At 40.7% G+C, this 26,941-nt stretch overlaps 2 protein-coding genes across 7 annotated transcripts; one reads left to right on the top strand and one right to left on the bottom strand.

Moving 5' to 3' along the window:
* Positions 1 to 813: 813 nt before the first annotated feature.
* On the bottom strand, positions 814 to 12,402 carry znf362b (zinc finger protein 362b). Of its 5 annotated transcripts, XM_008414784.2 has the most exons (10): positions 12,206 to 12,401; positions 11,979 to 12,119; positions 6,775 to 6,838; positions 6,224 to 6,485; positions 5,757 to 5,861; positions 5,358 to 5,673; positions 5,054 to 5,278; positions 3,570 to 3,648; positions 2,793 to 2,951; positions 814 to 1,595 (listed from the first exon to the last, which is right to left on the bottom strand). In XM_008414784.2, the coding sequence occupies exons 3-10, from the start codon at positions 6,835 to 6,837 to the stop codon at positions 1,479 to 1,481; spliced, it is 1,326 nt and encodes a 441-aa protein (XP_008413006.1). In that variant the 5' UTR covers position 6,838; positions 11,979 to 12,119; positions 12,206 to 12,401; the 3' UTR covers positions 814 to 1,478. The 5 variants fall into 5 exon arrangements, with proteins under 5 accessions (XP_008413006.1, XP_008413007.1, XP_008413010.1 ...); XM_008414785.2 differs by lacking the exon at positions 11,979 to 12,119 and having other exon boundaries at positions 12,206 to 12,402; XM_008414788.2 differs by lacking the exon at positions 11,979 to 12,119 and having other exon boundaries at positions 6,224 to 6,458; positions 12,206 to 12,402.
* On the top strand, positions 11,667 to 26,592 carry LOC103468003 (tumor necrosis factor receptor superfamily member 1A). 2 transcript variants are annotated; one of them, XM_008414798.2, is made up of 12 exons: positions 11,667 to 11,738; positions 14,371 to 14,619; positions 17,312 to 17,393; positions 17,488 to 17,595; positions 17,741 to 17,848; positions 17,972 to 18,026; positions 19,539 to 19,621; positions 19,837 to 19,950; positions 20,138 to 20,299; positions 21,334 to 21,371; positions 21,689 to 21,782; positions 24,981 to 26,592. In XM_008414798.2, exons 2-12 carry the CDS (start codon positions 14,605 to 14,607, stop codon positions 25,310 to 25,312), a joined length of 1,191 nt encoding a protein of 396 aa, XP_008413020.2. In that variant the 5' UTR covers positions 11,667 to 11,738; positions 14,371 to 14,604; the 3' UTR covers positions 25,313 to 26,592. The 2 variants fall into 2 exon arrangements, with proteins under 2 accessions (XP_008413020.2, XP_008413019.2); XM_008414797.2 differs by having other exon boundaries at positions 20,135 to 20,299.
* Positions 26,593 to 26,941: the final 349 nt, after the last annotated feature.

Here is a 26,941-nt window from a genome sequence, read left to right as displayed (position 1 = left end):
CAAACAATACTGTGTACAGTAAAAATAATACTAAAGAAAGAGAGAGAGAGAGAGAGGAGGAAAAAGCTGAGGATTTACCTCGGCACACACTCGTAATCCTACTGAGTAGGACGTATACTGCAGTTTCTTCAAGATGAGTAAAGCTTATTTTAAAGAGAACTAAAAAAAAGAGGGGGGCGGGGGTCGACTAGGTGAGAGTAGCTGTACATTAACTTCACATTTTGGTCCAGTGGTTGGATTTAAAATTACCCCCTTCTAAAACAAAACAAAACAAAAAAAAAACTATTTCAGCTGGAATTTGAGCTGATTTCAAAAAAATATTTACTTTAGTTCTTGACAAATGTGTCAAAACCTTATAAAAAAGGAATCGTCAAAGCCTTCATTAGCTGTGTAAGATTGGCTTCCTCTTCAGTTCTCAAAGGTCGAGTATGGCACTGATCACTTGCACGAGCATAAAAACAGTGTGTCAGTGAGTGTGTGTGTGTGTGCGCGTGTGGAAAAGGGGTGTTGGAAATGGGTACACAAAGGCGATATTTCCAAAAGGTGCCTTTAAATTGAAAAAACAAAATCGATTATGGTTGTCACAGAATTTGAGAGAGCTAAAACAAGAAAAATATATTCCATTTTAATGTCGCTCCATTTCTGACAATAACTCCACCTCCTAATACAATCATCTGAATTGTCATCGACCGATTGCCTGTCATCAGGTTTGGATGGCCGTGTACTTGTGCAGAAAAAAATAAAAATGAAGAGAGCAGCACAGAGAACCGTCATTTGTTTGCCCTCCTAGCTGCCAGAAGTAATGCCCCCCGCTTTTTTTTTTTTTTTTTGGCATTTTCCTTCCAACTTGATTGAAACAGTTTGAGCCAAAACCACAGTGCCAAAAAGTGCTTTAAGATCATCTTTGGATGTTTTCCAAATACACCCAGCAAACATTTTTTTTCACCCCCCCACCCACATACATCCTCTCTCAATACTTTAAAAAGGCCAAGTTTTGAAAACCCATTTTATGGAAAAGGGGGCGGGGACAAAATAATTAAACTGAATGGGGTAAAAAAAAAAAAAAGTATCTAAAATATATTTAACAGGCCAATGCATCCAACGGTTTACATGATGCTTACCAAAGTGCTTACTGAATCTGACGCAAGACATTCTCTGCCGCTCGGACCGCCGGCTCAACGTCAAGCTGTACTGTTACATTCACGAAACAACGCTGTGCTCTTATTTGATTTGATTTGTTTATATATATATATATATATATATATATATATAATTTAGTTGTTTTCTTTTTTTTACCGCCAGACAGCCCAGGTGGAGACGGATGGAGGCAGTCCGTTTACTGAATCTTAACACCGAATGCTTGTGTCAGCTGTCACAACGCTAATGTAAGCCTTATGTAGGTGAACGTGGGGTGCAGGGCCTCCGGACGTCCGGCCCGACCCAGACCGAGAAATCCTGCTGCTGGACGCCCGCCGAGCTCAGATGAGGGAGATCCGGATGGGGATGCCCGGGGACTCGGTCCTCTGCGGCGATTGGTGGCTCACTAGGTGCTCCACGACTGTGTGTTTGGACATGTGCTTCATAAGGTAGGTCTCCTGGAAAAAGGTTGGAAAACACACACACGTTTATTATTTTGGAGCCGGATTCGAATCATTCCTCGCCACCTGCGGGCGAGCAACACGAAGCAAACCCAAAAGATGCAGCGCTTCTGTTAGACGTGATCAAAGACTTTCATCTGCTGACTCCAGCTGTGCAGGGACATTTTCAACATGACGGGTGTTGTTCACATTGAATCAGATTTGATATTCAAATTCAGCCCCAAACAGTCAAAACTGCGACAATACTTCTTTACGGATTTACTCCTTTGAATGTAAATGCAACATCTTACCAGACTTACCTGACCACATATTTCCAGTATTTATTTCCACTTATCAAGCCTCTAAAAATTAATTAATGGATACAAACTTTTTTATAATGAACATTTTTTTTTTGTTTTTTTGTTTTTTATTTCTCCTGATATTATCCCATAACAAAGGCATAATGTCACAAATAACACTGAAGGTGAGGTTTATAAGTATTTTTTGGATATGTTGGAAGTCAGCAGTTTTGAAACTAAAATATAGGTAAATTATTCATTTCTATTTCTAGTAACCTGCAGCCACTCTCCAATAAACACCAGGTCTGTAGAGTTTTTCCATCCGTCTGCTGCGACGTTTGGTCACCCAGTCTATGTTTACATAGATTTCTTTGCAAGTTTATCATGTTTATCCTTTATCAAAGCCACGTCTCCATATCTGTTTTAGTGTGAAACAATAATTTAGCCTTCAGTGATATCATAAAGTGTAAAACTGCTATTTGAATCCAAAACTTTGAACAGAATCTACCCAAAAGCAGATTTTTTGCTGCCTTTGTGTATTTTTTTTACCCCAGCTGTCTGACCAACAACCCACCCACTTGAGCTGACATTTAAATCTTTGGACCCGCCATTGTAGCCAAGTCCTTGTTCCTGTTCTCATTTGAAGTGAAAAGGATTACTTGGAAGATCCCTGGGCTCCAAAATGCCACTTCCTCCCTGCCCGTTCGTTTGAGCAAACGTTAGCGCACTCCGGATTGTTAACGATCACAAACAGGAAACGTGACTTCTCGTTGTCAGAGGAAGGCAGAACATCATCAAATGTCACAATCTTATCAGCACTGAGCTATAAACAGTCTTTGTAAACACGCATTCTGGGGAAAGAAAGGACTTGTGGCTCTTTTTTTTTTTTTCCTCTCTCTCCTCTTTTTCTACTCACTGAGGTGTATGCCCGGCCGCACATGCTGCAGCAGTAGGCCTTAGCGTTTTTGATGGCGTGCGCCGACAAGTGGATCTGCAACGATGCGGAGTCTGAGTAGGCACGGTAGCAGTTGGGACATTTGTACGGCTTGTCTTTGTTGTGCTGCCTCTGGTGAGACTGTAGGGTGGAGGAGAGACAAGGAGAAAGGTTGCTAAGCAGTCCACTTCAAAAGGCCCAAGCGTGCAGAGGGAATGAATGCGTTACAATTTGTCGGCCAGCTGTCGCAACCGCAGAGAGAGCGCCGGGAGAAAACCACACCAGCCATGAAAAAGTCCAAACGTTGTTTTTTTTTTGTTTTTTTAATCTATTTTTTTCTTTTTGACTGAATGATTTTTAGGAGCTCTGGTGGGTAGAAATGTTTCACATGTGAATGCCAGCAGAACTGACGGAGCAGTCAGCGATTGGTCAGGTTCCAAAATGATCAATCAGCTGGACCAAAACTCAAATTGAACTGGGCAAACAAATCATTTTCTTGACATTATAATTTATATCAACTCTCCAAATGAGTTAAAAATGTAAGAAAGTTTTAAAACATTTACTTTTTTTTTAACACCGTCAAATTTTTTCCTCATCATCCAGAGTTGGACCATGTTCAGGTCAAATTAAACACTTTTAGCGACTCCTGCTTTTAGCACAGTTAGCTTCTTCAGAATAATAACACCTCTAACATGTGATACTACAGTAACCCAGCGTTCTGTTCAAGGTGTGAACCTGTTAGGATAATTAAAGACTCACCTGAAGGTTAGACAGCTGAGTAAAAGCTTTTTCACATCCAGGATGAGCACATTTGTAAGGCCGGTCGCCAGTATGGATTCTGGAACAAGTTGAATACAAAACGTTGTAAAGATGAAAACAACAGCAGCTAAACCATCAGAGTGATTCCTAAACCTTAAGTCATGCAGGCCTGTTTTAGTGGCTTCCCTGCTTCTATATTTCAAATATCAGTCACTGCAAAAGTGGCATGTTAATAAACAACAGAAAACGAAAAGGTGTCTAAACAGGTCAAAGTAAATTTGCAACAGATTTTCCTCTCTAGAACCCCACGTCTCATTTTGTGCAAGGGTTACAAACATAAATGTAATTTTAAAAAAAAAACAGACTGAGCCGCAGTAAATTCAAAATCCACCCGCCGGTGTTCCTGAGGTTATTACTTGGAACGTTCTGGGTTCTCCTTTCTAAATGTGGCGTGCGCAAAAAACAGGACCTGAAACTGGCCTGTGTCACTTTAAATGCAAAAGATTGTCCATCCATTTTCTTTACACCCTTGTCCCTCAGTGGGGTCGGGAGGGTTGCTGGTGCCCATCTCCAGCTAATGTTCCGGGCGAGAGGCGGGGTCACCCTGGACAGGTCGCCAGTCTGTCGCAGGGCAACACAGAGACACAAACAGGACACACAACCATGCACACACACATTCACACCTAGGGGCAATTTGGAGAGGCCAATTAACCTGACAGTCATGTTTTTGAACTGTGGGAGGAAACCGGAGTAACCGGAGAAAACCCACGCATTGCCAGGGAGAACATGCAAACTCCTTGCAGAAAGACCGGGGCCGGGATCGAACCCAGAGCCTTCTTGCTGCAAGGCAACAGCTCTATCAACTGCGCCACTGTGCAGACGTGGAAGTACTTCAGGAAGTAACGCGTTTCCAGGGATCTCAGTGATTTACTGGCCCGTGACGAAGACCAATGGGATGATTTAGACTCTCTAGAGGATTGGTCCTGGTTCTAAGTGCTGAACTGGGTCAAGAATCTAGAGTAACATGTAAGCCTACACGGTAATAAGTTCAAGTTGTATTTTTAATTCATGTAAGTCTTATGTTTAAATCAGAAAGGTATCAAACATGACAGTATTGAATTTAACAGAAACTTACTGAAACCCTGCAAATGCTACAACAAAGTCTTCCTAAAACTTCGATCTATTCCGAGGTCCATCTCTCACGCAAAGTCGAGACTTGATGCGACTGATTTTCCTGCTTTAAACTTATCAGCTTCACAAAAGTTATGCAAAAACATTGGGATGCTGTGGTGGCGCAGGTGTGAAGCACAACCTCCTCGACCCGGACGTCACAGGTTCGAGTCCCGGCCTTTTCCGCATGTCTTCCTCCCCCTCCTCCTACCTTCCTGTCTAGCTACTCTCAAATAAGACATTTCTACACATGAGGCCTGCTGGATCCGTCCAGCCCAACGTCATCCGATGCTTATGTCAACAGTGATATGAACCTGGTGTGTTGCTGCAGGTGCGACAGCTGGCGGAACGAGTTCTCGCAGTAGGAGCAGTGGTAGGGCTTGATCCCCAGGTGGATGCGCAGGTGCTGGGAAAGGTAGGAGGCGTTGGCGAATGTCTTGGAGCAGTGGGGACACTTGTGTGGCTTGGCCTCTGTGTGGGACTTGGAATGAATCTGCATCTCTGACTTGGTTAAGAAGGTGAGCGGGCAGACTTTGCATCTTGACGACAGAAAGAAAAAAACAGTAAACCACCAAAAGAATGTAAATGAGAGGTGAGTAGCTACTCTAGATGTCTAACCTGTAGGTTTTGCCCTCTTTAGGTGCCACAGTGACGCAGCCCTGGTCGGCCAGGATGGGGTAGGGCACGACCAGAAGAGGCCCGGTTGTGTTTTCCGCTTTTATCTTCTTCCTCCCCCGAGGTGCTTTGGGCGGAGGGCCCAGGAGTCCGGCCAGTCCGCCCTTCATGTGGTCCATGCCGGGACCGCTCGCCAGTCCGGAGATGATGTTCACAGAAGGAGCCCCGCCCATTCGGTTCTGGCTGCTCGAGGTCAGGGTGGTGGGGGTCAGGGCCTCCGAGGTGCTGTGGTTGTCGGGTCGAGATGAAGGAGCCAGGCCTGGGGGGGGGGCGAGAACCGGAGCTGAAATCAAGCCGCTTCGCAACCCGTCTCGGCCGCGTTGTTGTCGGGACGGGGCGTACCTGAACGATGGTTGATCCGGCCCGATTGCTCGGTGAGCTGTCTCATGTGCCAGTCCTCCCACAATCCTTTGGCCTTTACCGATGACTTGTCATCCAGATTTCCATCTTAAAGTTGAGAGATAGTGCGATAGCATTAGTCGACCAGTTTTTACTCTCAATCTGCAAAACTGCTCGTTTTGTTCTATAATAAAAAAGAACCAGAACTAGAAAATTGGATCATTTGAAAAGTGCCACTACTAACGCGGCGAACATGCAGCACCTCAAGAAAGAATTCACCCCCCAGAACTTATACATAATTAATGAACAAATGTAAACCACACTTAAAAGTTTTTTTTTCTTTTTCTGAAGTATTTTTAGAACTATACATCTCAATAAATGACCAGTACGTTTGCTAGGCACCAGAATATATATATATACTTTTTTAAAATTAGACTTCAGACAAGCCCAACAACAAAAGTGAAAGCTACCTGGCCCAGAGCCGGAGGCGGGACGAGCATGCAGAGCGATGTCTGGCTGCCCGGAGCCCTGCGGCTGCGAGTGGTGGGCCGGCACCTGCTGCGACTGAGGCTTTGGGACCGGCATGCCGTGCGGAGCGCCGCCGTCCGGCGACGAGGTGGGCACCAGCAGCGACTGCTGGGACGGGGTGGAGGTAGGCGGCAGGTGCAGAGGTCTAATCTTCTCCGCCATCAGCTGCTCCTTGATCTTGTTAATGAGGACCAGGTTATCCAGCTGAAAGGGTTAACGGGTCATGCTCAACAGAAAACAGCCACCGTGTGTGAATGTCATTCGTGCCCCCCCGGTAAAAACAAACAAACAAACAAACAAACAAACAAACACAAAAACAAGCGTGAACTAAAGAGCTTCATTTCGACTACAGATACTTCAGTGACCTGTGAGAGTTTCACAACCCGGGGATCAGTTTTTCGGTGAAGGCTGGAAATGACATTCACACACGGACACAAATGCAGCAATCAGGCAGGAAAAGCTGCCGTTTGTGACGTGTTGTGGACGGACTTACCTGGCCTGGCATGGAGGGAGGTGGTGGCCAAAAATAGGGGTTGTTAAATCGAGGCTCTGCCATCCTGAAACAAGTGACACGCAGTCATGGTCAGAAGTGGCACTCGGCGAGCTGCTGAATCACCAGGATGATCACAAACACAACATGCGGGCAAAGCGGTCCGAAGCTGAGCTCCAAACACGCAAAAACTACCTCACCAGCCAAAAGCAAGCATGTCTATGCTGAATGACATTACTTGCTTCTAATGTACTGAAAGCAATGCAATTATTAGAAGATAATGTAATGGGAATCACAGTCCTACATTTTACCCCCTTACCCATTTCATCCGTTTTGATAAACCACTACTTTTTAAAAATCTTAGTAAAATGCTACATGCTGCTACACCCAGATGTGATTACTGGCACATCTGCACTACCAACAAATCACTTTTAAATAGAACCCGTTGTGAGGGCTGCACCACACAAAGCCAGAGTCCTTAGGTCACTCTGGCTGCATTGCTCAGGGTTACTGTCCATCTGGAAGACCAATCTGCACCACAAGCTTTAACTTCCTGGCTCATGTCTGTCGATGTTGCTTCATTATTTCTACATAATGCTTTTTTTTTTTCATGACCCATTTAATTTAATATATCAGTTTCTAAAACAACAAACCATCGCCATAGCATGATTCTGCCACCCACATACTTCACAGTAAGGATGTTGCAGACATCCCCGTTCTTCCTCCAAATGTAGCCATGGTGATTACGGCCAAACAGTTTCACCTTAGTTCCATCAGACCACGAGACATGTGGTCTGATGAAAGTAAAAGATCTTTAGTGCATTTGTAAATTGTAATCTGGCTTTCCATGTTACTTTTGAAGTAAAGGCTCCTTCCACGTCAGTACAAGACATGTTTCACTGTGGATTGTCCCACCAGCTACACATTTTGGACCAAAATATATTACGTTTTGGGACACGGACATTGTCTCTTATAGTGGTTGGACATAATCCATAATTCTCTTCCTGATATCTTGGCTGATTTTTATTTTTTTTTACTTTCCCATCCTATCAAAACAAAGAAGGCATCCACAGGTATGTCTTACAAACCTATCAGAAGCTTTGAAAGACAGGACATCGTCATATTAAATTCAAATTCAAATTCAATTCAAAGAAACTTTAATGATCCGAAAGGGAAATGAAGTCATTTGGGCATTCCTTCATTATCTCACGAGACGGTTATCATTTTGCAGGTAAACGTCTGATTTTGTAATCTCTGACATATTCTCTCATTATTGTGACATTGAGAAATAGAAAGAAGTTTGGTGATTCCAACTGACCTAAAGCAGAAGTTGGTCTGATTTAACTTCAGTTATATATATATAAAAAAAATAGGTTTATGTGTATTTTTAGTCGGTCACCTTTGACATTTAATCATACTTTTGAGGCAAAGTTTGCAGTCCATGTTGCAGATCATGCATGGTGCATGCGTAGCAGTAGAGCTGAGTCAAGGAACGTCTCCAAAGATTCATTCGTTTGATTGCGAAATACGTCACAGGAAAGATCATTGTCACCCCACATATTTTCCCTTTTGATAAACACCAATATCTTCAGAAGGTATACAGAAGTTTTAAGCCGCCTTCATTACGCTCGCTTTGTATTTTTGTTGCACTTCTTAGTGTCTTTCTTTTCTCTCCCTTTCAGTCCGGTGCTTGCAAAGGGCCATGGCAGCACATAGAGCCAGCCGTGTGCTTGAAAATGAGGACATGGGGAACAAATTATGTCTTTATAAGGGAGAAAATCCAGTAAAAATGCAGAAGTCACAGAACCTGAGAATTGATAATTAATCATGCAAACAGGCGGCTCTTTGGAAATCACCTAGTTGTTGCTGAAAAAAACTATTTTATGAGTCAAACTGTTATCGCTGGTGTTTTTCATAGCATGAACTAAACCCAGAACAGTGGTTCTCTAGCTTTTTACAAGGAAAACCATCTCACAGTAGCTGGACTTTTTGTATTTGCTATGTTTTGTCATATTATTTAAATAGATGTAAATTTAAATAACTTTTCCCACTGCATGTTTAAAGTAAAAATTTTCAGGCTCCATGAGGTAAAAAATAAAGGGGAAGCTTCCTTCCTCGCCACCCCCAAACTGAAAAAGACAAAGGTTTCTTTCCAAACATGGCCCAAAAATCCAACATGGCTGTCATGTTGCCAGCATGGAGGTCGGTGCTGAAATATATTGTTTGTTTGCAATTCTGGCAGTTTTTGTGTATTTAAATCTATCATATTCTTAAATAAATGTGCAATTTTAGTGAGCATGCTCCTTTAGTGTCTGACTAGACTTTTAGCTTGCACTTGCTAAAAGTAATTAGCCTGGTCACTGAATTCAATAACTGGTAAACCCCTTTGGTTTTTGAACCTGCAACTATTACGTGGTTTAGCTTAATATTCCCAGAACTAAGTTCTGACTTCAGATATAAATAGAGTCTAGAAACTACACTTTTGATTCACTAAAAGTATTGCAAAATTGGACGTAGTTAGCAAACTACGAACAGCATGTTGACTGCAGGCTAGCCGATAGTCCAATATTTAGCCGATTTAAATCAGCCCGTCAGATTCCCGGTGTATTCAAACACAATACAGATTGCCAAAAAAACCATCCGCACAGTCAAAACCTTTACTTGAAAATGAAAATTACATTTGGAGTGTTTTATTCCTCGATTTTAGCTTTAGTTTCTACATCAAAATAACAATAAATGTTTGAAGCAGCAGGGATAATACTTGCTTTCTGTTCCAAATAAAAGAAATTCAATTATGCGGTTCATTTTGGTGCTAGGTTTGATGTACATGCTGTTGCAATTTTTATTTAATATCAAACGTTGAGTTGCAAGCTGCAAAAAACTGTTTGAAAAATTACACTCGAAACAGGTTCACATCTTAGTTTCCTGTTTAGAGTCAATGCTGGTTCACAGGAGCCCCTTCATGCCCTGGATGACTCATTAGACATCCAGGGCAACAGAAAACATTCTTCTGAAAACGGTCAAGTAGAGCTTCAGAAAGCCTGATGAAATATTGCTTAAGATCCATTTTAAAAATCACAGAGAAGTCGTGTTCATTTAACAGAACGGAAAAGAAAAGGCATGACTCAAATCTCTTGCACATTATTATTTGTGAAGAGAATACAGTGCCATGCAATACGCAACTTGAAGCTTTTCACACTTTGTCACATTACAACCCCATACATCGACATGTTTAACTGAGATTTCATAAGACAGACTGACATAAAGTAGCATAATTGTTAAGAAGGAGGAAGATGACGGTGTTCATAATTGTTCAGCAAAATCAAATCTGAAAATTTAAGAGTGCATATCAAATTCAGCCCCCATTACTTTTATGCCCCAGAATAAAATCTAATGGCAGCCGTTGCTTTAATCCATGAGAAAAAGTTTAGCTATGATTAATTTAACCACAGCATAAATGCAGTGCTACCATGGAGGTTCTGTTAGATAAAGCAAGTAAACAAACAGTATCATGAGGGCAGTTAAACATTTTAGTTTCCATGCAAAATACAATGCATGTTAGACAAATAACACAGTACATCACTATAGCCAAGAAGCTAGAAGCTAGCTCCTCCTGAGGAGCTAATTCGGCTTTATTGACGAGGGGAAACATCTAAAACATACGGACACCAGCCATTGAGGACTTTAGTTGGACACCCATAGTTTAAACAAAATGTATCCATTGTGTTGAACTGGCCTAGTCAAAGTCCGTAACTCAGTTCCACTGAGGCAAGAGTTTAAGCACAATGTTCAGTTGCTGTCCATCTGATTTTCCGTTTCACTTTCCCTTCACTTCACAATCATACTCTGTGTTGTTCTATCACACAGAATATTTACATTTACACTTGGTTGTGACGAAACGTGAAAATATTCAAGGAGTGTGAATATATATATATTGTTTTGTGGGTGTTTTTTTTTTTTGTTGCAAAGTGGTGTAAATAAATTAAGCGATTAATTAGCAACATCTCACATCTTCATCACAGGTCTACTAAAGTCAGCAACATCCCCATGAGGTCATAAAGGAAGACGCAGATGATGGGTATGAAAACAATGCAAGTTACTCGTTCTTCTAATAAAGTAGCACGATTTAAGCACCAACATTCTGGGTACAAAATAAAGTAATATTTAAGCACTATCAATCCAGCACTAAAGCGGTACAACTGTGTAGCAAACACAGGCACGTCTGAGTGCCAGTTTGGGCCTGCAGACAAAACTGCCTTTTTAAAACCACGCCGACACATTTATATTTGCCCAGCTCCAGCATCTAAATGTCAGCTGAGAATGTGTGGACACCTATAAAAAGACACGGAGAGCCGTAGCCGTGTAGCTTGCAGCTGTCCTCGGCTCCTTTTGTCTGAATTTGTGGGAACTACGCGTCCGTCGCTTTAAAAGCTCGGCCGAACCAAACTAAACTTTGCCTTCTTGGACTTTTCGGACATGTCGTCCTGCCCGCCCGGGGAGCAGCTCCGGACTCGGGCCGACGGAGGAGGACTGTTCAACCCCGGAACCCTCCCGCTCCTGCCCAGACATTCTCAGACAGTTTTCTTAAAACATTTCCAGACAAAAGAGAAACAAAAATGGCAGCCTTATTTTTATAAGGCGGGACGCCATATTCTGCAGACCCCAAATTTTTTTTTTTTAGGAGCGTGTACCATAATAAGGTGATGCGGATTTTTTTTTTCCTTCAAAAAAAAGGAGCAGGACACAAAGGTGTGTTTATCACGTCAACAGCGTGAATGATTGTTTACTGCGAATTGCAGGTTTGAATAGCCCGGCCTCCCCACCTCTTAAAAAAACTGACACTTCCTACAACAACCATGCCCTGCGAAGAAGAAAAAAAAAAAAAAAAGAAAAAAAAAAAAAACAGCACGGAAACGGACAAGCTGGACTCATCACGCCGATTCAAAGAGCACATTGATGCCGCTAAGGTGCGAATACTAAAAACAAACAAGCCCTTCACATCCCGAAAAAACGCTTAGCCGTGTTAAGAAAATTTCACTTTTCTTTCCCCCCCCCACACACATTCTGTAACTTTTGGGCGAATCAAAGGAGGGAAATCATATTTTGTGCACAATTGTAACGCGTCCGGGACGCGATCCTCCAACAGAGCAAACGCTTTAGCAGGGCAAAACACGCACACACGCCGAAATAAGACATGCACAAATTACCTTGTGTCCTGGCTGCAGATATTGTCTTGCGAGAACAGCTATAATATAAAAGGTTGATGTTCTGTCTGCCTCCAGTCGGACCACCGCTTCCGGGTCGCTTTGTTCACTTCTGGGTGCTGCTGCAAGGCTCACATACAGCGGCTACAGAAAGGAAATCTGCTAATGTTGCTTTGGATGTTTTTTTTTTGTATGTGTGTGTGTTTTTTTTTTTTTACTTCACAGCTCACCTTGTTCATTTTTGCTGTGCTGTACTTGCCAGGTGAATAACGTAGCGATATTTTAAGGCGTATTTATCCACCACATACGCACTGCAACAATATCCCCGGACGCTACATCATGGAGCACTCCATTACAACACAATGTATGGCGTGCTAAATTATGCTGCAATAAAATACGGGTTTCATTCACATTAGCAAGTGAATTTGCACAATGCCTCGTGAATATAGAACAGGACAGCCTAGCAGAAAGTGGTGGGACTGAATGGAACTTCAAAATAAGCCAGTGAAAATATCACTGTAGAGATTTTACTGTGCTTCTTTAATACAATTTAGAAGAAGAAAAAAAAATTAAATTTAGAAAATAAATGTAACAAAAAAAAAACAAAAAAACAACAATACAATATTACAGCTGTAAATGCAAAGTGATGTTAGGTTTCATTCATGTTTTAAGAATAAATCAATAAATAAAACAAGAATGCATTGGGGGTGGGGGAAATTACATCTGAAATTTAGACGAGTATGTAGGCCATGCTGGATGTGGAAGATAAACAGTTTGAACAGAGATGTCCTACTAGGGGCCATTTGCAGCTCCTGGAATGGATTTGTGCTAATTACTTCGTGATTTCATTTTTAATCATATAGTGCAGTTTTACACATTTTGGCATGTTAGAAATGCAAACTTGTTATTTGTCGTGATAAGCCGACACAATTTATTTTGAGGACGAATGGTAATGATGCACGGTTTGCAAACTATATTTATTTTCAAACCCCATTACTCTGATTCCCATGTATAAAAATCCATTCAAAACTGCCTTCAGCAGTGAACAGTTAGTAAATGGAGTCCCCTCATTTGTAATTTAATTTTACAAAAATCAAGTTGTTCTGTGAGGTTTTCTCAGGGAACATCTGAAGTTGTTCAATAACTATCCTGGAAATGAAACGAGCATGAAAAACTGCAAAACTCCACCAACACACAACAGTCCGCTTAACGAAAGCATGAAGCCAAGAGGCTTGTGGTAACTCTGGAGGAGCTGCAGAGATCCAGAGCTCAGTTGGGAGAATTTGTCATCAGGATAAGTTTGTTTCAACACACAAATCTGCCCTCCTTTGGAATTACAAAAGGTTTTTCAAAAGCCACGCCAGACATACAGCAAACTGGTAGAGGAGGGTTTTCTGGTGAGACCAAAAGAGAACTTTATGACTTATGCATGCCAGAAAATTAACACTTACAGCTCATGTCATCATGAGTGCTGTGGAGATGATTTTCTTCTGCAGCGACAGGGACTCTGGTCAGTTTAGATAGGAAGATGGATGGAGATAAATACAGTGTTGTCCTGGAAGAAATCCTCCCAGAAGCTGCAAAAGCTTTGAAAAACTGGGGCCGAGGGTAATATTTGAGCAGGACAACGTTAAACATACAAACGGAGCTTCGATGGAATTACATAAATCAAAGTACATTCATGCGCTAAAACGGCCCAGTCAAAGTCCAGACAACTGAGAACCTGATGTAATACTAAAAAATTGATCTGAATTAAAAAGGTAAGCTTTTAGTTTGCAAAAAACATTTGAAACAAACCCCGCCCCCCAAAAAACTTAAACTATGCGTGCTTTTGTAATGGTTTATCATGTAAAATCCCCCCAAAATTAACTAAAGGTTCTGGTTTAAACTTGACAAAATGTGGGAAAATTCAACAAGAATGATCACTTTAATGTAATTTGCATTAAAGTGAGATTTTTCTGTTTGCATTTGCGCCACTATAAGGAATCTTAGTTTTAAATGAACTTCTCTTGATTCTCACAATGAGCCCTCTATAAAAATACTTTTCCTCTTCTTGGTTTGAGTCCAACTAACAGATTTACATCAAAGTTGCTAAGGTTCTACAGTGTGTCATTCCTCCCTTTGCACTTCAACCGAGACCTGCTAGACTAACCACTTTGTATCTTTCACACATTATTCCTACATATGTCAGCAATTGAAGATTCGCTGGAACTGTGCGAAGCCGCTGGTTGGAGGAACCGGTGTGTTGCTCTGAACGCTGTTGTGTGTGCCCACGAACGAGTGTGTGTGTGTGTGCGCGTGTGTGCGTGCGTGTGTGTGTGTGTGTCGGTGTGCGAGTGGGGTGGAGGGGAAGAGGAGGTGAGTGATCTCATTACGTTTCCTGTTTTTTTCACAGCACTTCTCTCCAAAGAAGTGACAGCCCTTACGCACAAATATGCAAGAACACTCAACAGTCCGGCTTTAGCAGTCTGTTGGAGTCGGATTCAGGAAATCTGATGAGTTACAGTCAGAATGCCTCATCCTGTCAGTTGACTCGCTGGGACCAGCAGCACGCAGAGACGACCTTTTGATTTATTTATCATTTTCATTTAAAAACAAAACTAACTTTCTTACACTCTGGGCTCCTGATATGGACATTGTGTGGGTAAGTAATCCAGACTTTGAGTTATTTATTAATCGTGTGCTGGTTTGATAAGAAGGATGATTTTATTTAATTTTTGCACTTGGTTGTCTTTTTCCAGAGTTTTAGGGAATGCTTTCCTGAACGACGACGAATCACAAGATAGCAATGAAATACACGGCTTGGTTTTGAGTTGCGATTCAAAAAAGTGTGAAAAGTTCAGTGCTTCATTTTAATTTCAAGATGGTGTGGTTCAATCTGACTTGTTAGGCTGGATGTAGTTGGGCTACGTGTTGAATTTCGCCTATAGAATCTAGGTCAGTGGTTACCATCTTTTCACTTTTTCACCGGAAAAAAAAAAAATATCACAGTAGTGGAGATTTATACAGCCCAACTAAACCAGGCGCAAAGTTATAACTCAAACAGTCCCGACCTATTTATCGGTAAACTAGTTTTCGCTATTTATATCAACTGTCCTTTTTGTCAGGTTTTTGCATGAGTATGTCCTGTTATGATCAACTGGATTTTAGAAGATCCTCTGAAGTTAACGCTTTGCAGATTAATTCATTGGACAGCTGACTCGTTAAGAAGTGTGAGATGTACTTTGAGGGCAGTGATCTGAAACGTGCGTCTCGGGAGCAACATTTGGCTCTTTAGGTTCTCCAGTTTGGTTCTTGATGACATTCGGCCCAAAACTGTTTACGTCATTGACAGATGTAGATGTAACATTGTTTTCGTTTAACCAAGAATTTAGTTTGAGATGATAAATGAATGAGGTATCTCCCAAAAATATGTACAAGAATGTGATGGGAGTATCACTTAAAATAAGAAAATTATTTACATTGTGACAGAAGTGGCAAAATAAAAGTGATTTATTCCCTTCTCATTTATCAATAAAATAAACTCTGCCATTCAATTTACCCTATTAATTAGTTATTTATGTTTTATTTATGTATCTAGTGTTGTTATTTTTGTTATGGTCTTTTTTAACAGTCTAATGATTGATTAATTACCCTGAAGTTGTTTTTCTTGGTTTCCAGTCTGTGGGTCTGGAATCACAACTGTAATTGAACTAAGCACTCGTTTTCAATATAAAACCAATACAAATATATTTAATAGATTTTATAGGTATTGTTTTAAGCCATACCTGGGCTGAATTTCCAAAACAGAACGGCACAAATAGGAAAGAAAACATTTTTGTCATTTTACAGTCAAGCTACAGACGTGCTTTTTGTTTTTCTCCATGTCCATGAATAAAAAAAAACAACGCATTCATTCTCTTAAAAGTTTATGATCTTTATTTTTTATTTTTTAACCAAATCACAAAAACCCCATGGGTCTTCATAGAACAATTTTAAATAACTAGAATCTGGCAAGCTATAAATCAGCTGAATGCAGGCTGGTTACCAGAGCAGACAGCACAACTAATTATCCAGCTGATATGAACTTTTATCAAGCTCACAGACTCCCACACTTTCTCTGTTGAGAGAAGACATGTATATTCATAGGTTTTATTAGCTCTGTTGGCCTTTGTTTGATAGTGAATTAACAGGAAGGAGGTTAATGAAGAGAGGGGGAAGATGTGCGACAAAGGTCATCAGGCTAGGACTTGAACCTGTGACGTCCACGCCACGCTCTACGGCCTCCATATGTGGGTTGTGCTTTACCCCTGCACCACACATCGCTCCAGAGAAGATATAATTTAGTATTCTGTGCAACAAGCACCTAAAAAACTACGTTTAGATGAGAAAGCGCAAACTGCTGTTTTTACTTGAAGTTTTCACACCGTGAGAATCACATCCTCACCTAAGTCATTTACTACGTAATTGTTTCCTAGGAAGCACGAAGTCAAACAAGATGTTGGTTCAGGTTGCCATTAAACTGTGCGTGTAGACACCAGTAGAGGCTAATTAGGTTGCAGCAGCCCAAAGATGAGTGTTTTAATGTATGCAGTGACGTCTCTTTGTTTTGAAATGCTTCCAGAAACTGACTGGGGAGTTCTGTTGATGTGTCAGTAAATCATTAACATCTTTAATAATCACAACCCACCAGTACTGATTCAACTTGCTGCCCACAGGTTCAGCTGCTTGCCTCTTTGTGAAGTCTCTTTCATGTCGGCCAGAAAACTGCCTTAAGATAATTCTTACGTCTTTTTAACTCTTCTAGGATACAGTGGCCCTGAACTATAGAGCCACATGTGTTGTTTCTATGGGTCTTGTTGACTGGGACTATCTGCAGCAAGGTGTACTTGGTGGCTTTTACACCACCTCCAGAGATTACACAAACCTACTGTGATAAAAGAGTGCCTCACAGTGATGGACATCTTGATATAAAAATCTCAGTCACAGTTAAAAAAAATAATTAAACTGTTAAAGATTTTTTTTAAAAATCTTTAAGCAATATAAGCAATATAAACATTTTGGAGCGGCCGAGTCAGAGTCCTGAAGCTGGTAGACAAGCTAATGGTGATGGAAATGAGTCGAGGTCATCGCCAAAGATCAGTCGTCAAATATAAGTGAAAACATTTGGTTTCGATTGAATTGAAAACAGAAAAAAATGCGTTTAAATGTGTTTATTTGGATTTCCTGGTCATGATCTTGGTGCGTGATCTTCCTAAATTCCTGAGGCTCAGTGATGTAGTAGATCAACAGAATTTGAGTTTACTTTGCTTATGAGAAAAATCAACCCTGAAATCTCACTTTCAATTTTGTTTCAGGTTGTTTCACTGATACTTGCCTTCATGTCCACCAGACTGAGTCTCGTTGAGGCAACACGGCAAGACTCAAAGTGCCCAGCTGGTAGGTTGTTACTGCAAAATGCAAGGCTGGAATTCTGTACACAAGCTACCAATCTGTACAAGTTCAGCTTCTGCTTCTTTTGCCGTGTTCTCAGGATATCATAAAAATTCTAAAGATAATTCCTGCAAGCCATGCGAGACGGGCACATATACAGAGATAAACAACACTCTTCCATTCTGTCATCGGTGCCATTCTTGTGGTAGTAAGGATCTTCAGTCATTTTATAAGAAATTAGGAAAACACATAAAATGTAAGAATATTTTAAATGAATCAGATAGACAGTATTTTCAAAAAAAAGCATTATTTAATGTCTGCTACATCAAAAATAACCTGTCTATTTTTTTCAGATGGGGTGGGAGATAAAAAACCATGCACAACTAAAAGCGATGTGGTGTGTAACTGTACTCCTGGACACTATTCAAAGGAAGGCGCCTGCAGGAAATGCTCCGAAAACAGTGAGTCAAGTCAGACCAAACGTCCTTCCATTTTATTAAAATCAGCTCTTCTAAAAAAAAAACAACAAAAAAAAAACTGAGAAGCAAAGCAGAAAAAAAAAAATCTAATCACATATTTTCCAGATTTTATCGGCACCAATGAAGATTATTATGATATGTGTCGTCAGCCCTGCCTAAGGTAAGAGATGCTGCATTTAGGGACACTCAGACATGTTGGCATTTATCTCAGTTGTCCAGTTATTTGCTTGTTAACAGAATTTGGCCAATCTGAAAATAGGAGATTATAAAGACATTCAATTTCTTTAAATGAAGAGAGGGTCATGGCAGCCCTAAAAAAAATAAGTAAAGATGGCAATGCTTTAAATTTGAAAAAAAAATTAATAAATAAAATGAATAAAAATGTTACCATTCTAAATAGATTTTTAGTTGTTTATGAAAATGAATAAATCAATACAATTGTATAATAGGTAAATAATTAATGAAAACAGTTTGTGACGATTGAAGTCAAATTATATACTTAGTAAGTAGACATATATCACATATATGGCTCCTCTCTTTGAGGACAACCAGTTTCTGTGGTTTAGCTGGGGCCCTGCGCTGCCTAGGTTGTACACCGTCTACTGCAAATGTCTCGGTATGCAGGAAGCTTTGATAAGATTGATAAGGATTCACACTCAAGAGAACTGTTCCAACTCTGTGCTTCAACAGAATGGGTTGATAGCTTTAAAAATAAAATGTCAAACATGACAGCATCGTGCCTTTGCACAGGCGCTTTTATGGTTACGTGAAAAAAAGTTTCCTTTTGTTGACACTAGGCTTCAAACGTTTGAGCTGGGTCAAATTCGGTGGCCATCTCACCTTATTCTATATGTTTTTGTTACTTTCCTTAGTGGGAAACGGTGCAAAGTTGAAGACGGAACTGAATACTAGTATTTAATTAATGCTGGAAGAGATCCACTTGCTTTACTCTGTTCAAACCTAATTAGCTTCTGGGTGCATTTAATATATCTGGTTGAGTATATGTGCTGCTTTCGACTCTTGACCATTCATACTGAATACATAATGAGAAAGCCCTGGAAACAAAATAAATTACTGCGCACAGTAACTTTAATTTGAATGCAAATGGAAGTGAAGATGTCCATATTCACTTATCAATTATTGACTCCATTTTAATAATTGCATAGTATATATGCAATTATAGGGGGCTGCACAGTGGCGCAGGTGGTAGAGCTGTTGCCTTGCAGCAAGAAGGCTCTGGGTTCGATTCCCGGCCCCGGTCTTTCTGCATGGAGTTTGCATGTTCTCCCTGTGCATGCGTGGGTTTTCTCCGGTTACTCCGGTTTCCTCCCACAGTCCAAAAACATGACTGTCAGGTTAATTGGTCTGTCTAAATTGCCCCTAGGTGTGAGTGTGTGTGTGCATGGTTGTTTGTCCTGTGTGTCTCTGTGTTGCCCTGCAACAGACTGGCGACCTGTCCAGGTGACCCCGCCTCTCGCCCGAAATGTTAGCTGGTGTAGTTACCTCCTGACTACTAAGGGACAAGGGTGTCAAGAAAATGGATGGATATGCAATTAAATATGTATATTTATATATATTCACATAGGTTCCCATATATATAGGAACCTATGTGACACTGCTGTTAAACCTGAATTTCCTCCTCTGTGGAATAAAGCATTTATTTCTATTGTAGCCCACACTGTACGAAGGACCCAGGATCCAAGACAACTCCTCCCATCTTGGCTCCATCTGAAGTTCGAGCAAATACTACAGAAAGTAGGTGAACACTCCAGAAACATCTGTTATTTTCTACATATCTTCAGAAATTGTTTTAATGTACAACTAAAAACCATTAGGGATTTTTTTCCCTATTGGAAAGGAAGTTCTTCTGCGTGTTGAAGTGAGGTTCAGGAACATGTACTGTATTTTATGGAGCTGCTCCTTCTTTCTTTTAGCACTGTGATTGAAATTCTGTGCCTCTCTTTTTCTAGCTAAACCTTTGACTACTGCGTCGACTGCCAGCCCGACTTCACCGTCAGGGAGACCGACTCTTTCCACAACACTGAAAACATCAAGTCCAACTATGGAGAAAGTGCCAAATCAATGTTAGTTACAATGATGTATTTCAACCATAAATTTAATTATATCTGAGCTTAATTTGTAGCATTAGCTAACTCTGTGGCCGTAGTTTTAATGAGATCGATATAGCCTGAACTTTTCGCCTGTATGTTAGTGGCTGGGATTAAAGAACTCACGCCAGAGTTTTGTTTTGCTTTGCTCTTTTTCCAGCAGATACCCTCTTCTGGCTTTCTGCTTTGGGGGCTGTTACATCTCTGTTGCTCTTTTGGTTCCTGCTGCTCTTCTGCAGGAGCCTGCTCAGAAAGGAAGCTGTTCTTCCCTGCTGGAGCAAACAAAAATACCTGCAAAGACTTCCTCAGGAACCAAAATTGGACGGTAACCACGATTGTAACTCAACAAATTGAATCAAACGCAGCAACACCATGATAATTTCACTGTTTATCCCCCCGACATTGTACGACAACGTGATTCTAACATTGCTTTGATAAACTGTAAAGTTCTTCCTTTTCTATTTGGACTTGGATCTCACAATTCCAAAACCTAGACAGTTTTTTTTTTAAAGTGTGAAAAAGAAGTAGAAGAAAACAAGGCAGCTAGGAACATGTCAGAGGTTTTCTAAGTGTGACGCTTTGAGTAAGCGCACAAAACTCCAACATCAGTTGATAACATAGTGAGCACCTCTAAAAAAGAGTGACAGCAAAGTCTCCAGTTTCGGTGAGAGTTCAGAAAGCGAATATCGATACGGTAATTTATTCATCAAGGAGAAGAGAATTAGGAGAACGCTGGCACCTCATCCAGAGATTTGTGGTCTCACATTTTTACACATCAACAGTCTGTGTTTTACTTGTGAGGGCGAAGCGTCAAAACAATGTCTGGCGTCCCACTCAAACGCTGAAGGCCTGTCTGCATTTGCTTGTCTCACAACATTAAACATTAAAAGGCTCTTTGAGTTGAATCTGCCCAGAAGTTGAAATCCTTACATGCAGTTAGACGTCATCTTAAACAACACCGCACTTCGACACTGAAGTGCATTTTCAAATGAGCTGCCTTCTTTAAGAGAAATAAAATAAAAACTAGACCAACTTTGACTGCATGTGCTACGAAAATTTGTGACTTATCTGGGGCTAAAATGTGATGAAACGTGCCCTTTGAGAATCTAAGCATGTTGCATTGGAAATGTCAAAACATTCACGCCCTTCCGTTTAGCTTGACTGTTTTATAAGCAATCATGCATCATTTCTTAATTCTGAACAAATACTTAAAAATACTAACCAATAACAAAAGAAGAGTGCGATTTCAAACACTGGTAGCATTATTTCTTGTTTTTAAACACATTTCTTCTTTTTTTATTAAATATGTCTAGATATATGCAGGAAACTAACTGATATCATCTGCTTTTCTCCTTACAGAGGAACGTAGTCATCACTGTAGCAGCCCAACCACACAGGTTTGTGCTCTCTCTCATGATCTTTATCCTCTGTTCACATAACAGTACAGCACATACAGTTGCAGCACTGTAGGTGGAGGAAAACTGATCTTAAAACCACTCACTCACACTCACACACACACACACACACACTCACACTCAGAAAGGTCAAAAGAAACAAAAGTGAAATGCTGATAAGCATCTCTCTGGTGTAGTTACCAAACATTTGCGACAAAGGCCAAAGATAATTTGCCTGTATTGAAAAATGACGGAATTTTGCTATTCGGAGAGAACGCCGGGGGAGTTGTGTTTGACTCGTTGATGTTTGTTCTTTCCAGACATTTACAGTTTTTGAGGAAACTCCCATGATGTCTCTCTGTCAGGAACCACCTGCTCACATCAGCGGCCACGTGCAGCACGGCCTTCACGCAGGTAAGGTTCATCATTTGGTTCCCAGCACTGATTTCACTTCTTCGGACTTCGGACTTCTTCGTTGTGAACTGCGTACTGTGGCCCCGACCAAATAACCTGGACGTCGGAGGACGATTTTAGCATCCCAGAAAACCAGAGAGAAACTGGTTTACTTACTGTTTGTTTTACTCATGAAAACGAAAAGTACAGATGACACCCACCTGGTGTGAACCTGTCAGGCGTCATCTCATGACAGTGTCGCTTTTACTACGAGGGTTTTAACCACCAAAAAATGCTAAATGAGTCACAGAATAACATAAAAGCAACACATCTAAAAGAAACCAAGCCGCTTAAGGAAGTCAGCCCCCTTTCAGTTTTACTCTCTATGAAGCTGGCCACATAATTATGGAGATCTGTTTGCCTCATCAACGAGAAAAAGTTACTTTCTCCTTGAAAGAAACTAAAGAGAGTTTCTCCAAAACAGATTAACTGAAACCTTTCAGGAGGGATTTTGAAACCATTTGTCTTAATGTTGATCATTAATCACTATTGTACTGAAACAGGAGCTGCCCATTTAGGATGATGCAGCAGAAAGGCTTGCAAAGTTTCATAAGGCTGTTTAGATCATTTAATTTTAAAACAGTACAATAATTAGGTATTATGGAAATAACTGTCCACATTGCTTTGTAAAGCAGTCTGACCCCTGTTATTTATTTATTTTACATTTTGTTAAAGAGCAACCACAAACTTCCATGTATTTTATTGGGATTTTACTTGATAGACCAGTTTTAAAATAGTGCATGACAGTGGTATGAAAATTACACATGATTTTAAAAAAAATTTTTCCAACGTTTGCCATGATTTTGCATCCAGCTCCCCTGAGTCAATGCTGTGCAGAACCACCTTTTGCTGCAGCTGCACATTTTTGAGGAGTGTCTCTAACAAGTTTGCAGATTTAGAGAACAGCGTCTCCCCCGTCTTCTTCTTCTTTGCAAAAATACCTCAAACCCAGCTAAATTGGACGGAAATGAATGAATATGAACAAACATGAATATGCTCTGGCTTATGTTTATGGTTGTTACTGGAGCTGAAATCCTCCAACAGGTTTTCTCCCATGATTACCTTGTGTGTAGTCCCATCAAATCATCCTGACAGCATACTGATGCAACCACCAAGTTTCACTGTGGGCATGGTGTGGTCAGGGTGACGTGCATTGTGAGCTTTCCGCTACGTGGTGTTACGTAGGTAGGGCACAAAAGTTCAATGTTACACCAGATTCACCAGAGGACTTTATTCCACGTGTACCTGGGAATTGTCTTATAACTTACTGTATTTTCCGCACTATAAGGCGCACCGGATTATAAGGCGCACCTTCAATGAATGGCTTATTTTAAAACTTTTTTTAAAATAAGCCATTCAGAAAATAAGGAATTGCTTCGCACTGTTCAAGCTGCAGCTCTTTATAAAACTGCAGAAATTATTTCATGCTCCATTGTTTTATTAATATTTTGTATAAATTCATGAAGATTTTACTGTCATGATCAAAGATAAAATGACCATTTCATCTGTCTGGATGAAAGTCACCTTCACAGGTCAACAGGACGTCTGATGTATGTGAGATCGAGCATCTGGCAGTGCTCGATCTCACATGCACCATCTTATCGTTCTCATGTTGCACTATCTCAACGTTTGGTCCGCTCACATTTTCAACTGTGCTTGCTCAACACAAAATTTATCTGTGATCAGTCATTCGCTGTTCAAGTGGAAAGGATGAAACGGGACGCCCTCTCTCTTGCCTGTCAGTCAAGAGTTTAGCGTAAAGGGAAATCAGATAATCAATGCATATCTTTGTTTCGCATGCTTGCTAAACACCAGATCGGGCGCTCAGTTTGTCAGGTTAGGTTTTTTTGTAGTCGTTTTGTTTTTTCCTGTATGAAATTACATTAGAGTGTATGACATCACAGGATAAGCTATAAAGAATTGGCTAATATGACAAATGGGAAGCATCTCCTCCCATCAAGCTTTGAAAGGAGTGCCTAAAATCCAGCTACAACTTTAGCATTTCTACTCAAGTAGATCTTGGAGAATGTCTTCAGAAGATCTCGCAAAATTGTTAACCTCCCTTTGAACTTTTTCACATTTTGTAACATTTGCTCAAGGTGAGATATACCAATGCCAAACAGCACCATGAGTTGGGTAGAAAATTAAGCAACGTTTTTGTAAAGTGTTGTATTGGCTTGAGGAGTGTATCCAGTCACCCTCAAGTCAATACTTTGTAAAATCCTCTTTTTTCTGCAACTGCAGGTTGTATGTCTCTACCAGTTTTGCATCAGTATAGACTGAAGTTAATTAATGTCGCCTCAGTCAGTTTGGGTCGAATGTCTCTGAACATCCATTTTCAATTCTTGCCACAAATTCTGAGTTGGATTTATGTCTGGACTTTGGACCGTTCTGACATATGAACTCACTTTGATTAAAAACCTTCTAATTGTAGCTCTTTGCTGCACGTTTAGAGCTGATATCTTCTCTGTGGGTGAACCTCTGCCCCAGAGTCAAGTTTTTAAGAAGTTTTCTTCTCAGAATGTAGTCCTATTCATCTTTTAATCGACTCTGATCTAGTTTTTCTGTCACTGCTGAGGAAAGCATTGCCACAAGATGATGCTGTCACCGTGTTTCAGTGTGGGCGGTGTTTTGATGATGTGCTGTTAATTTTTTTAAATGACATTTAGTTTAGTAGGCCAAAAGTTACTTTTTTTCCACCTATCTGACCAGAGTACAGTTTTCACATGTTTGCTGTGTCCTCTACTTTGTCGCTTTCTTTCCACAATAGCTTTCACTACTTTTATTAGATTTTATCACCCTTCCTTGCTTTTAAACTTTCCCAAACTTCATCCCTCAGCTATCCTGCTATGTTCTTTCATCTTTATGATACATTTTGTTCACTGATATTCTAGAAAATCTCAGAGGCCTTCACAGAACAACTGCATTTATACTGAGATTAGGTTAAACATGGGTGAATTCTATTTAGGGAGCTACTAAAGGTAACTTTTTTCATTGGTCTACCACATAAAATCCCAATAAAATATTAAGATTAAAGTAGAGCAAGTAGAAGAAGTCTCAATACTACCTCAAGTTAATGGAAATGAACCTAAAGCTGAAGTTGGAGTGATGAAGATGGCAAGTGAAAACTTTCAAAACCTCTTCTTTTCCCCCCCCCAGATGCAAGACGATATGAGCACTGTGACCGCTGGCCGGCCATCGTGCTCTATGCGATCATCAAGGAAGTGCCTGTTCGCAGATGGAAGGAGTTCCTCCGACTGCTGTCTGTGTCCGACCAGCAGATGGAGCGGGTGGAGATGGAGGCCGGTCTCGGGTCCATGGAGAAGCAGTACCAGATGCTGAGGCTGTGGAGCCAGCGCTCCTCGGCGAGCCTGAATGAAGTTTACTCCTCACTGCACCTCATGGAGTTGTCGGGCTGCGTCCAGCAGCTGCAGGAGAACCTGGAGAGGCTGCAGTGGAGGTGCGAAGTGAAGCAGGCGCTCGCAGTCTGACGAGGCTGCTGAAGGGAACGGGTTCCTGAGACTGCAGCTTTAAACGCAAAGAGTACAAAGCCTGCCGTCTGTAATACAGACGGGATAGGAAATATCAATTCTCAGTTTGTGCCTGGGTGTTCTTGAACACCGGCGACTAAAGTTTAACACCAACAGACTGCTGCATACGACTTCATGTATTTCTTGAATTGTGGAGGTGAATACCGTCATGGAGAGGAGTGTGATTCCTTTATAAGCTTGCCCACAACATGTTTTTTTGTGTGTTATCTAACCAAAGATATACACTGTACACAGCGAATGTAGGTTTGATCCAGACCAGAGTAAGTCAGAGATCACATGAGGAAGACTTCATCATGTGAATGAAGGCACCAACGCTAGCAATTCTCAGAAGTACTTTCTGTTTCTTCAGGTGTGTTCTCCATCCTAGTAAGCTGTCGAGGGTGTTGAAAAAAAAAAAGTTATAAAAACAAGGGAAATGCCTCTCTGTCAACTGTTAGCTTCTGTCTTGAAACCTCCAAGAAAACACCACTCTACCTCTTTTTCTCTCATGTGGGCATCGTTTATAGTTCAACAGTATACAGTTGTGGTTTTACAGCGGCGCACTGTCGTTTAAATATGAGTAAGACGCGCATCGTGTTTGCACTTCCTGTGTTCGTTTAGCTCCGGGAGTTGACCCTCCAGTTTTATCTGTTTCTGTTCGACTAGTTAAATACAGACTATGCTGAATGGAGACTTTTAAGTACATCTGTGATGCTTGAGCAGGCCAGCCGCCGTTGGTCTCCTTCAGCATAAAAGTCTGACAAGTACAACTCAGCCACTGACTCTGACTCTGGTTGCTCACCTTTGCAAGAAGGAGACGACTGAAATCCCCAAAGGACGTCAGATTTTCAGTTTCCTGCAAGCAGAACGGTGTCAGTGTGCAGTAGGCTGGGTTTTTCCTCACCACACTTATTCCATTCAAAATGATAGTTTTGGCTTGTGGTGTTCGAGTATCTCACTTTGAGAGATTATTTTTGTGTGTGTGTATGTGTGTCAGTTCGGTTCACTGACAGGAAAGGACTTGGACTTTCCAAGTTTTAGGAGGTTAATAAGTTTTTGTGTTTGATCTTGGAACCTATAATTTGTGTTGTATGTATTCCTTTTCTTAATTTTATTAAACTATTTATAAATGTTATCTTAAGAGTTTTTCTTTTTATTTGAATGCTCACTGGTCTTGTTGATAGATTTGTATAACGAAGCGGTACTGTAATAAGCCACGTCCACATGGTTACGTGTGATATGTAAAGAATAAAAAAAGTTGAAGCCAAGCATGGTGTGTGGAGTGAATACACTTGCATTGCAGCAGCTTTGTGGACTAGCCTTGTTTAATAGGACCCTGTCAAAAGAATTTGGGCATGGATTTGGAAGGGATTTTTTTATTTTTGCGGTTAATATATCTCATAAAATGCAAATTCTCCCTCAGTATGAGTAACAGCTGCACTACAGTCTTCGTATTCTTTACATAGAATGTGGTATATTTAAAATACTAATATGTAGCCAAATGGAAAAAGTGACAAAAAAAAATTTCAATTGAACATCTCTGACATCATCACCTTTTTTTGAGAATATACTGCTGATCTGGAAATTACA

This window comes from Poecilia reticulata, linkage group LG7 (assembly GCF_000633615.1).
Source record: "Poecilia reticulata strain Guanapo linkage group LG7, Guppy_female_1.0+MT, whole genome shotgun sequence".
In the NCBI taxonomy this organism is placed as follows: Eukaryota; Metazoa; Chordata; class Actinopteri; order Cyprinodontiformes; family Poeciliidae; genus Poecilia; species Poecilia reticulata.
The sequence above is the reverse complement of the archived record's forward strand: the minus strand, read 5'-3'. Positions and strand labels throughout refer to the sequence as shown.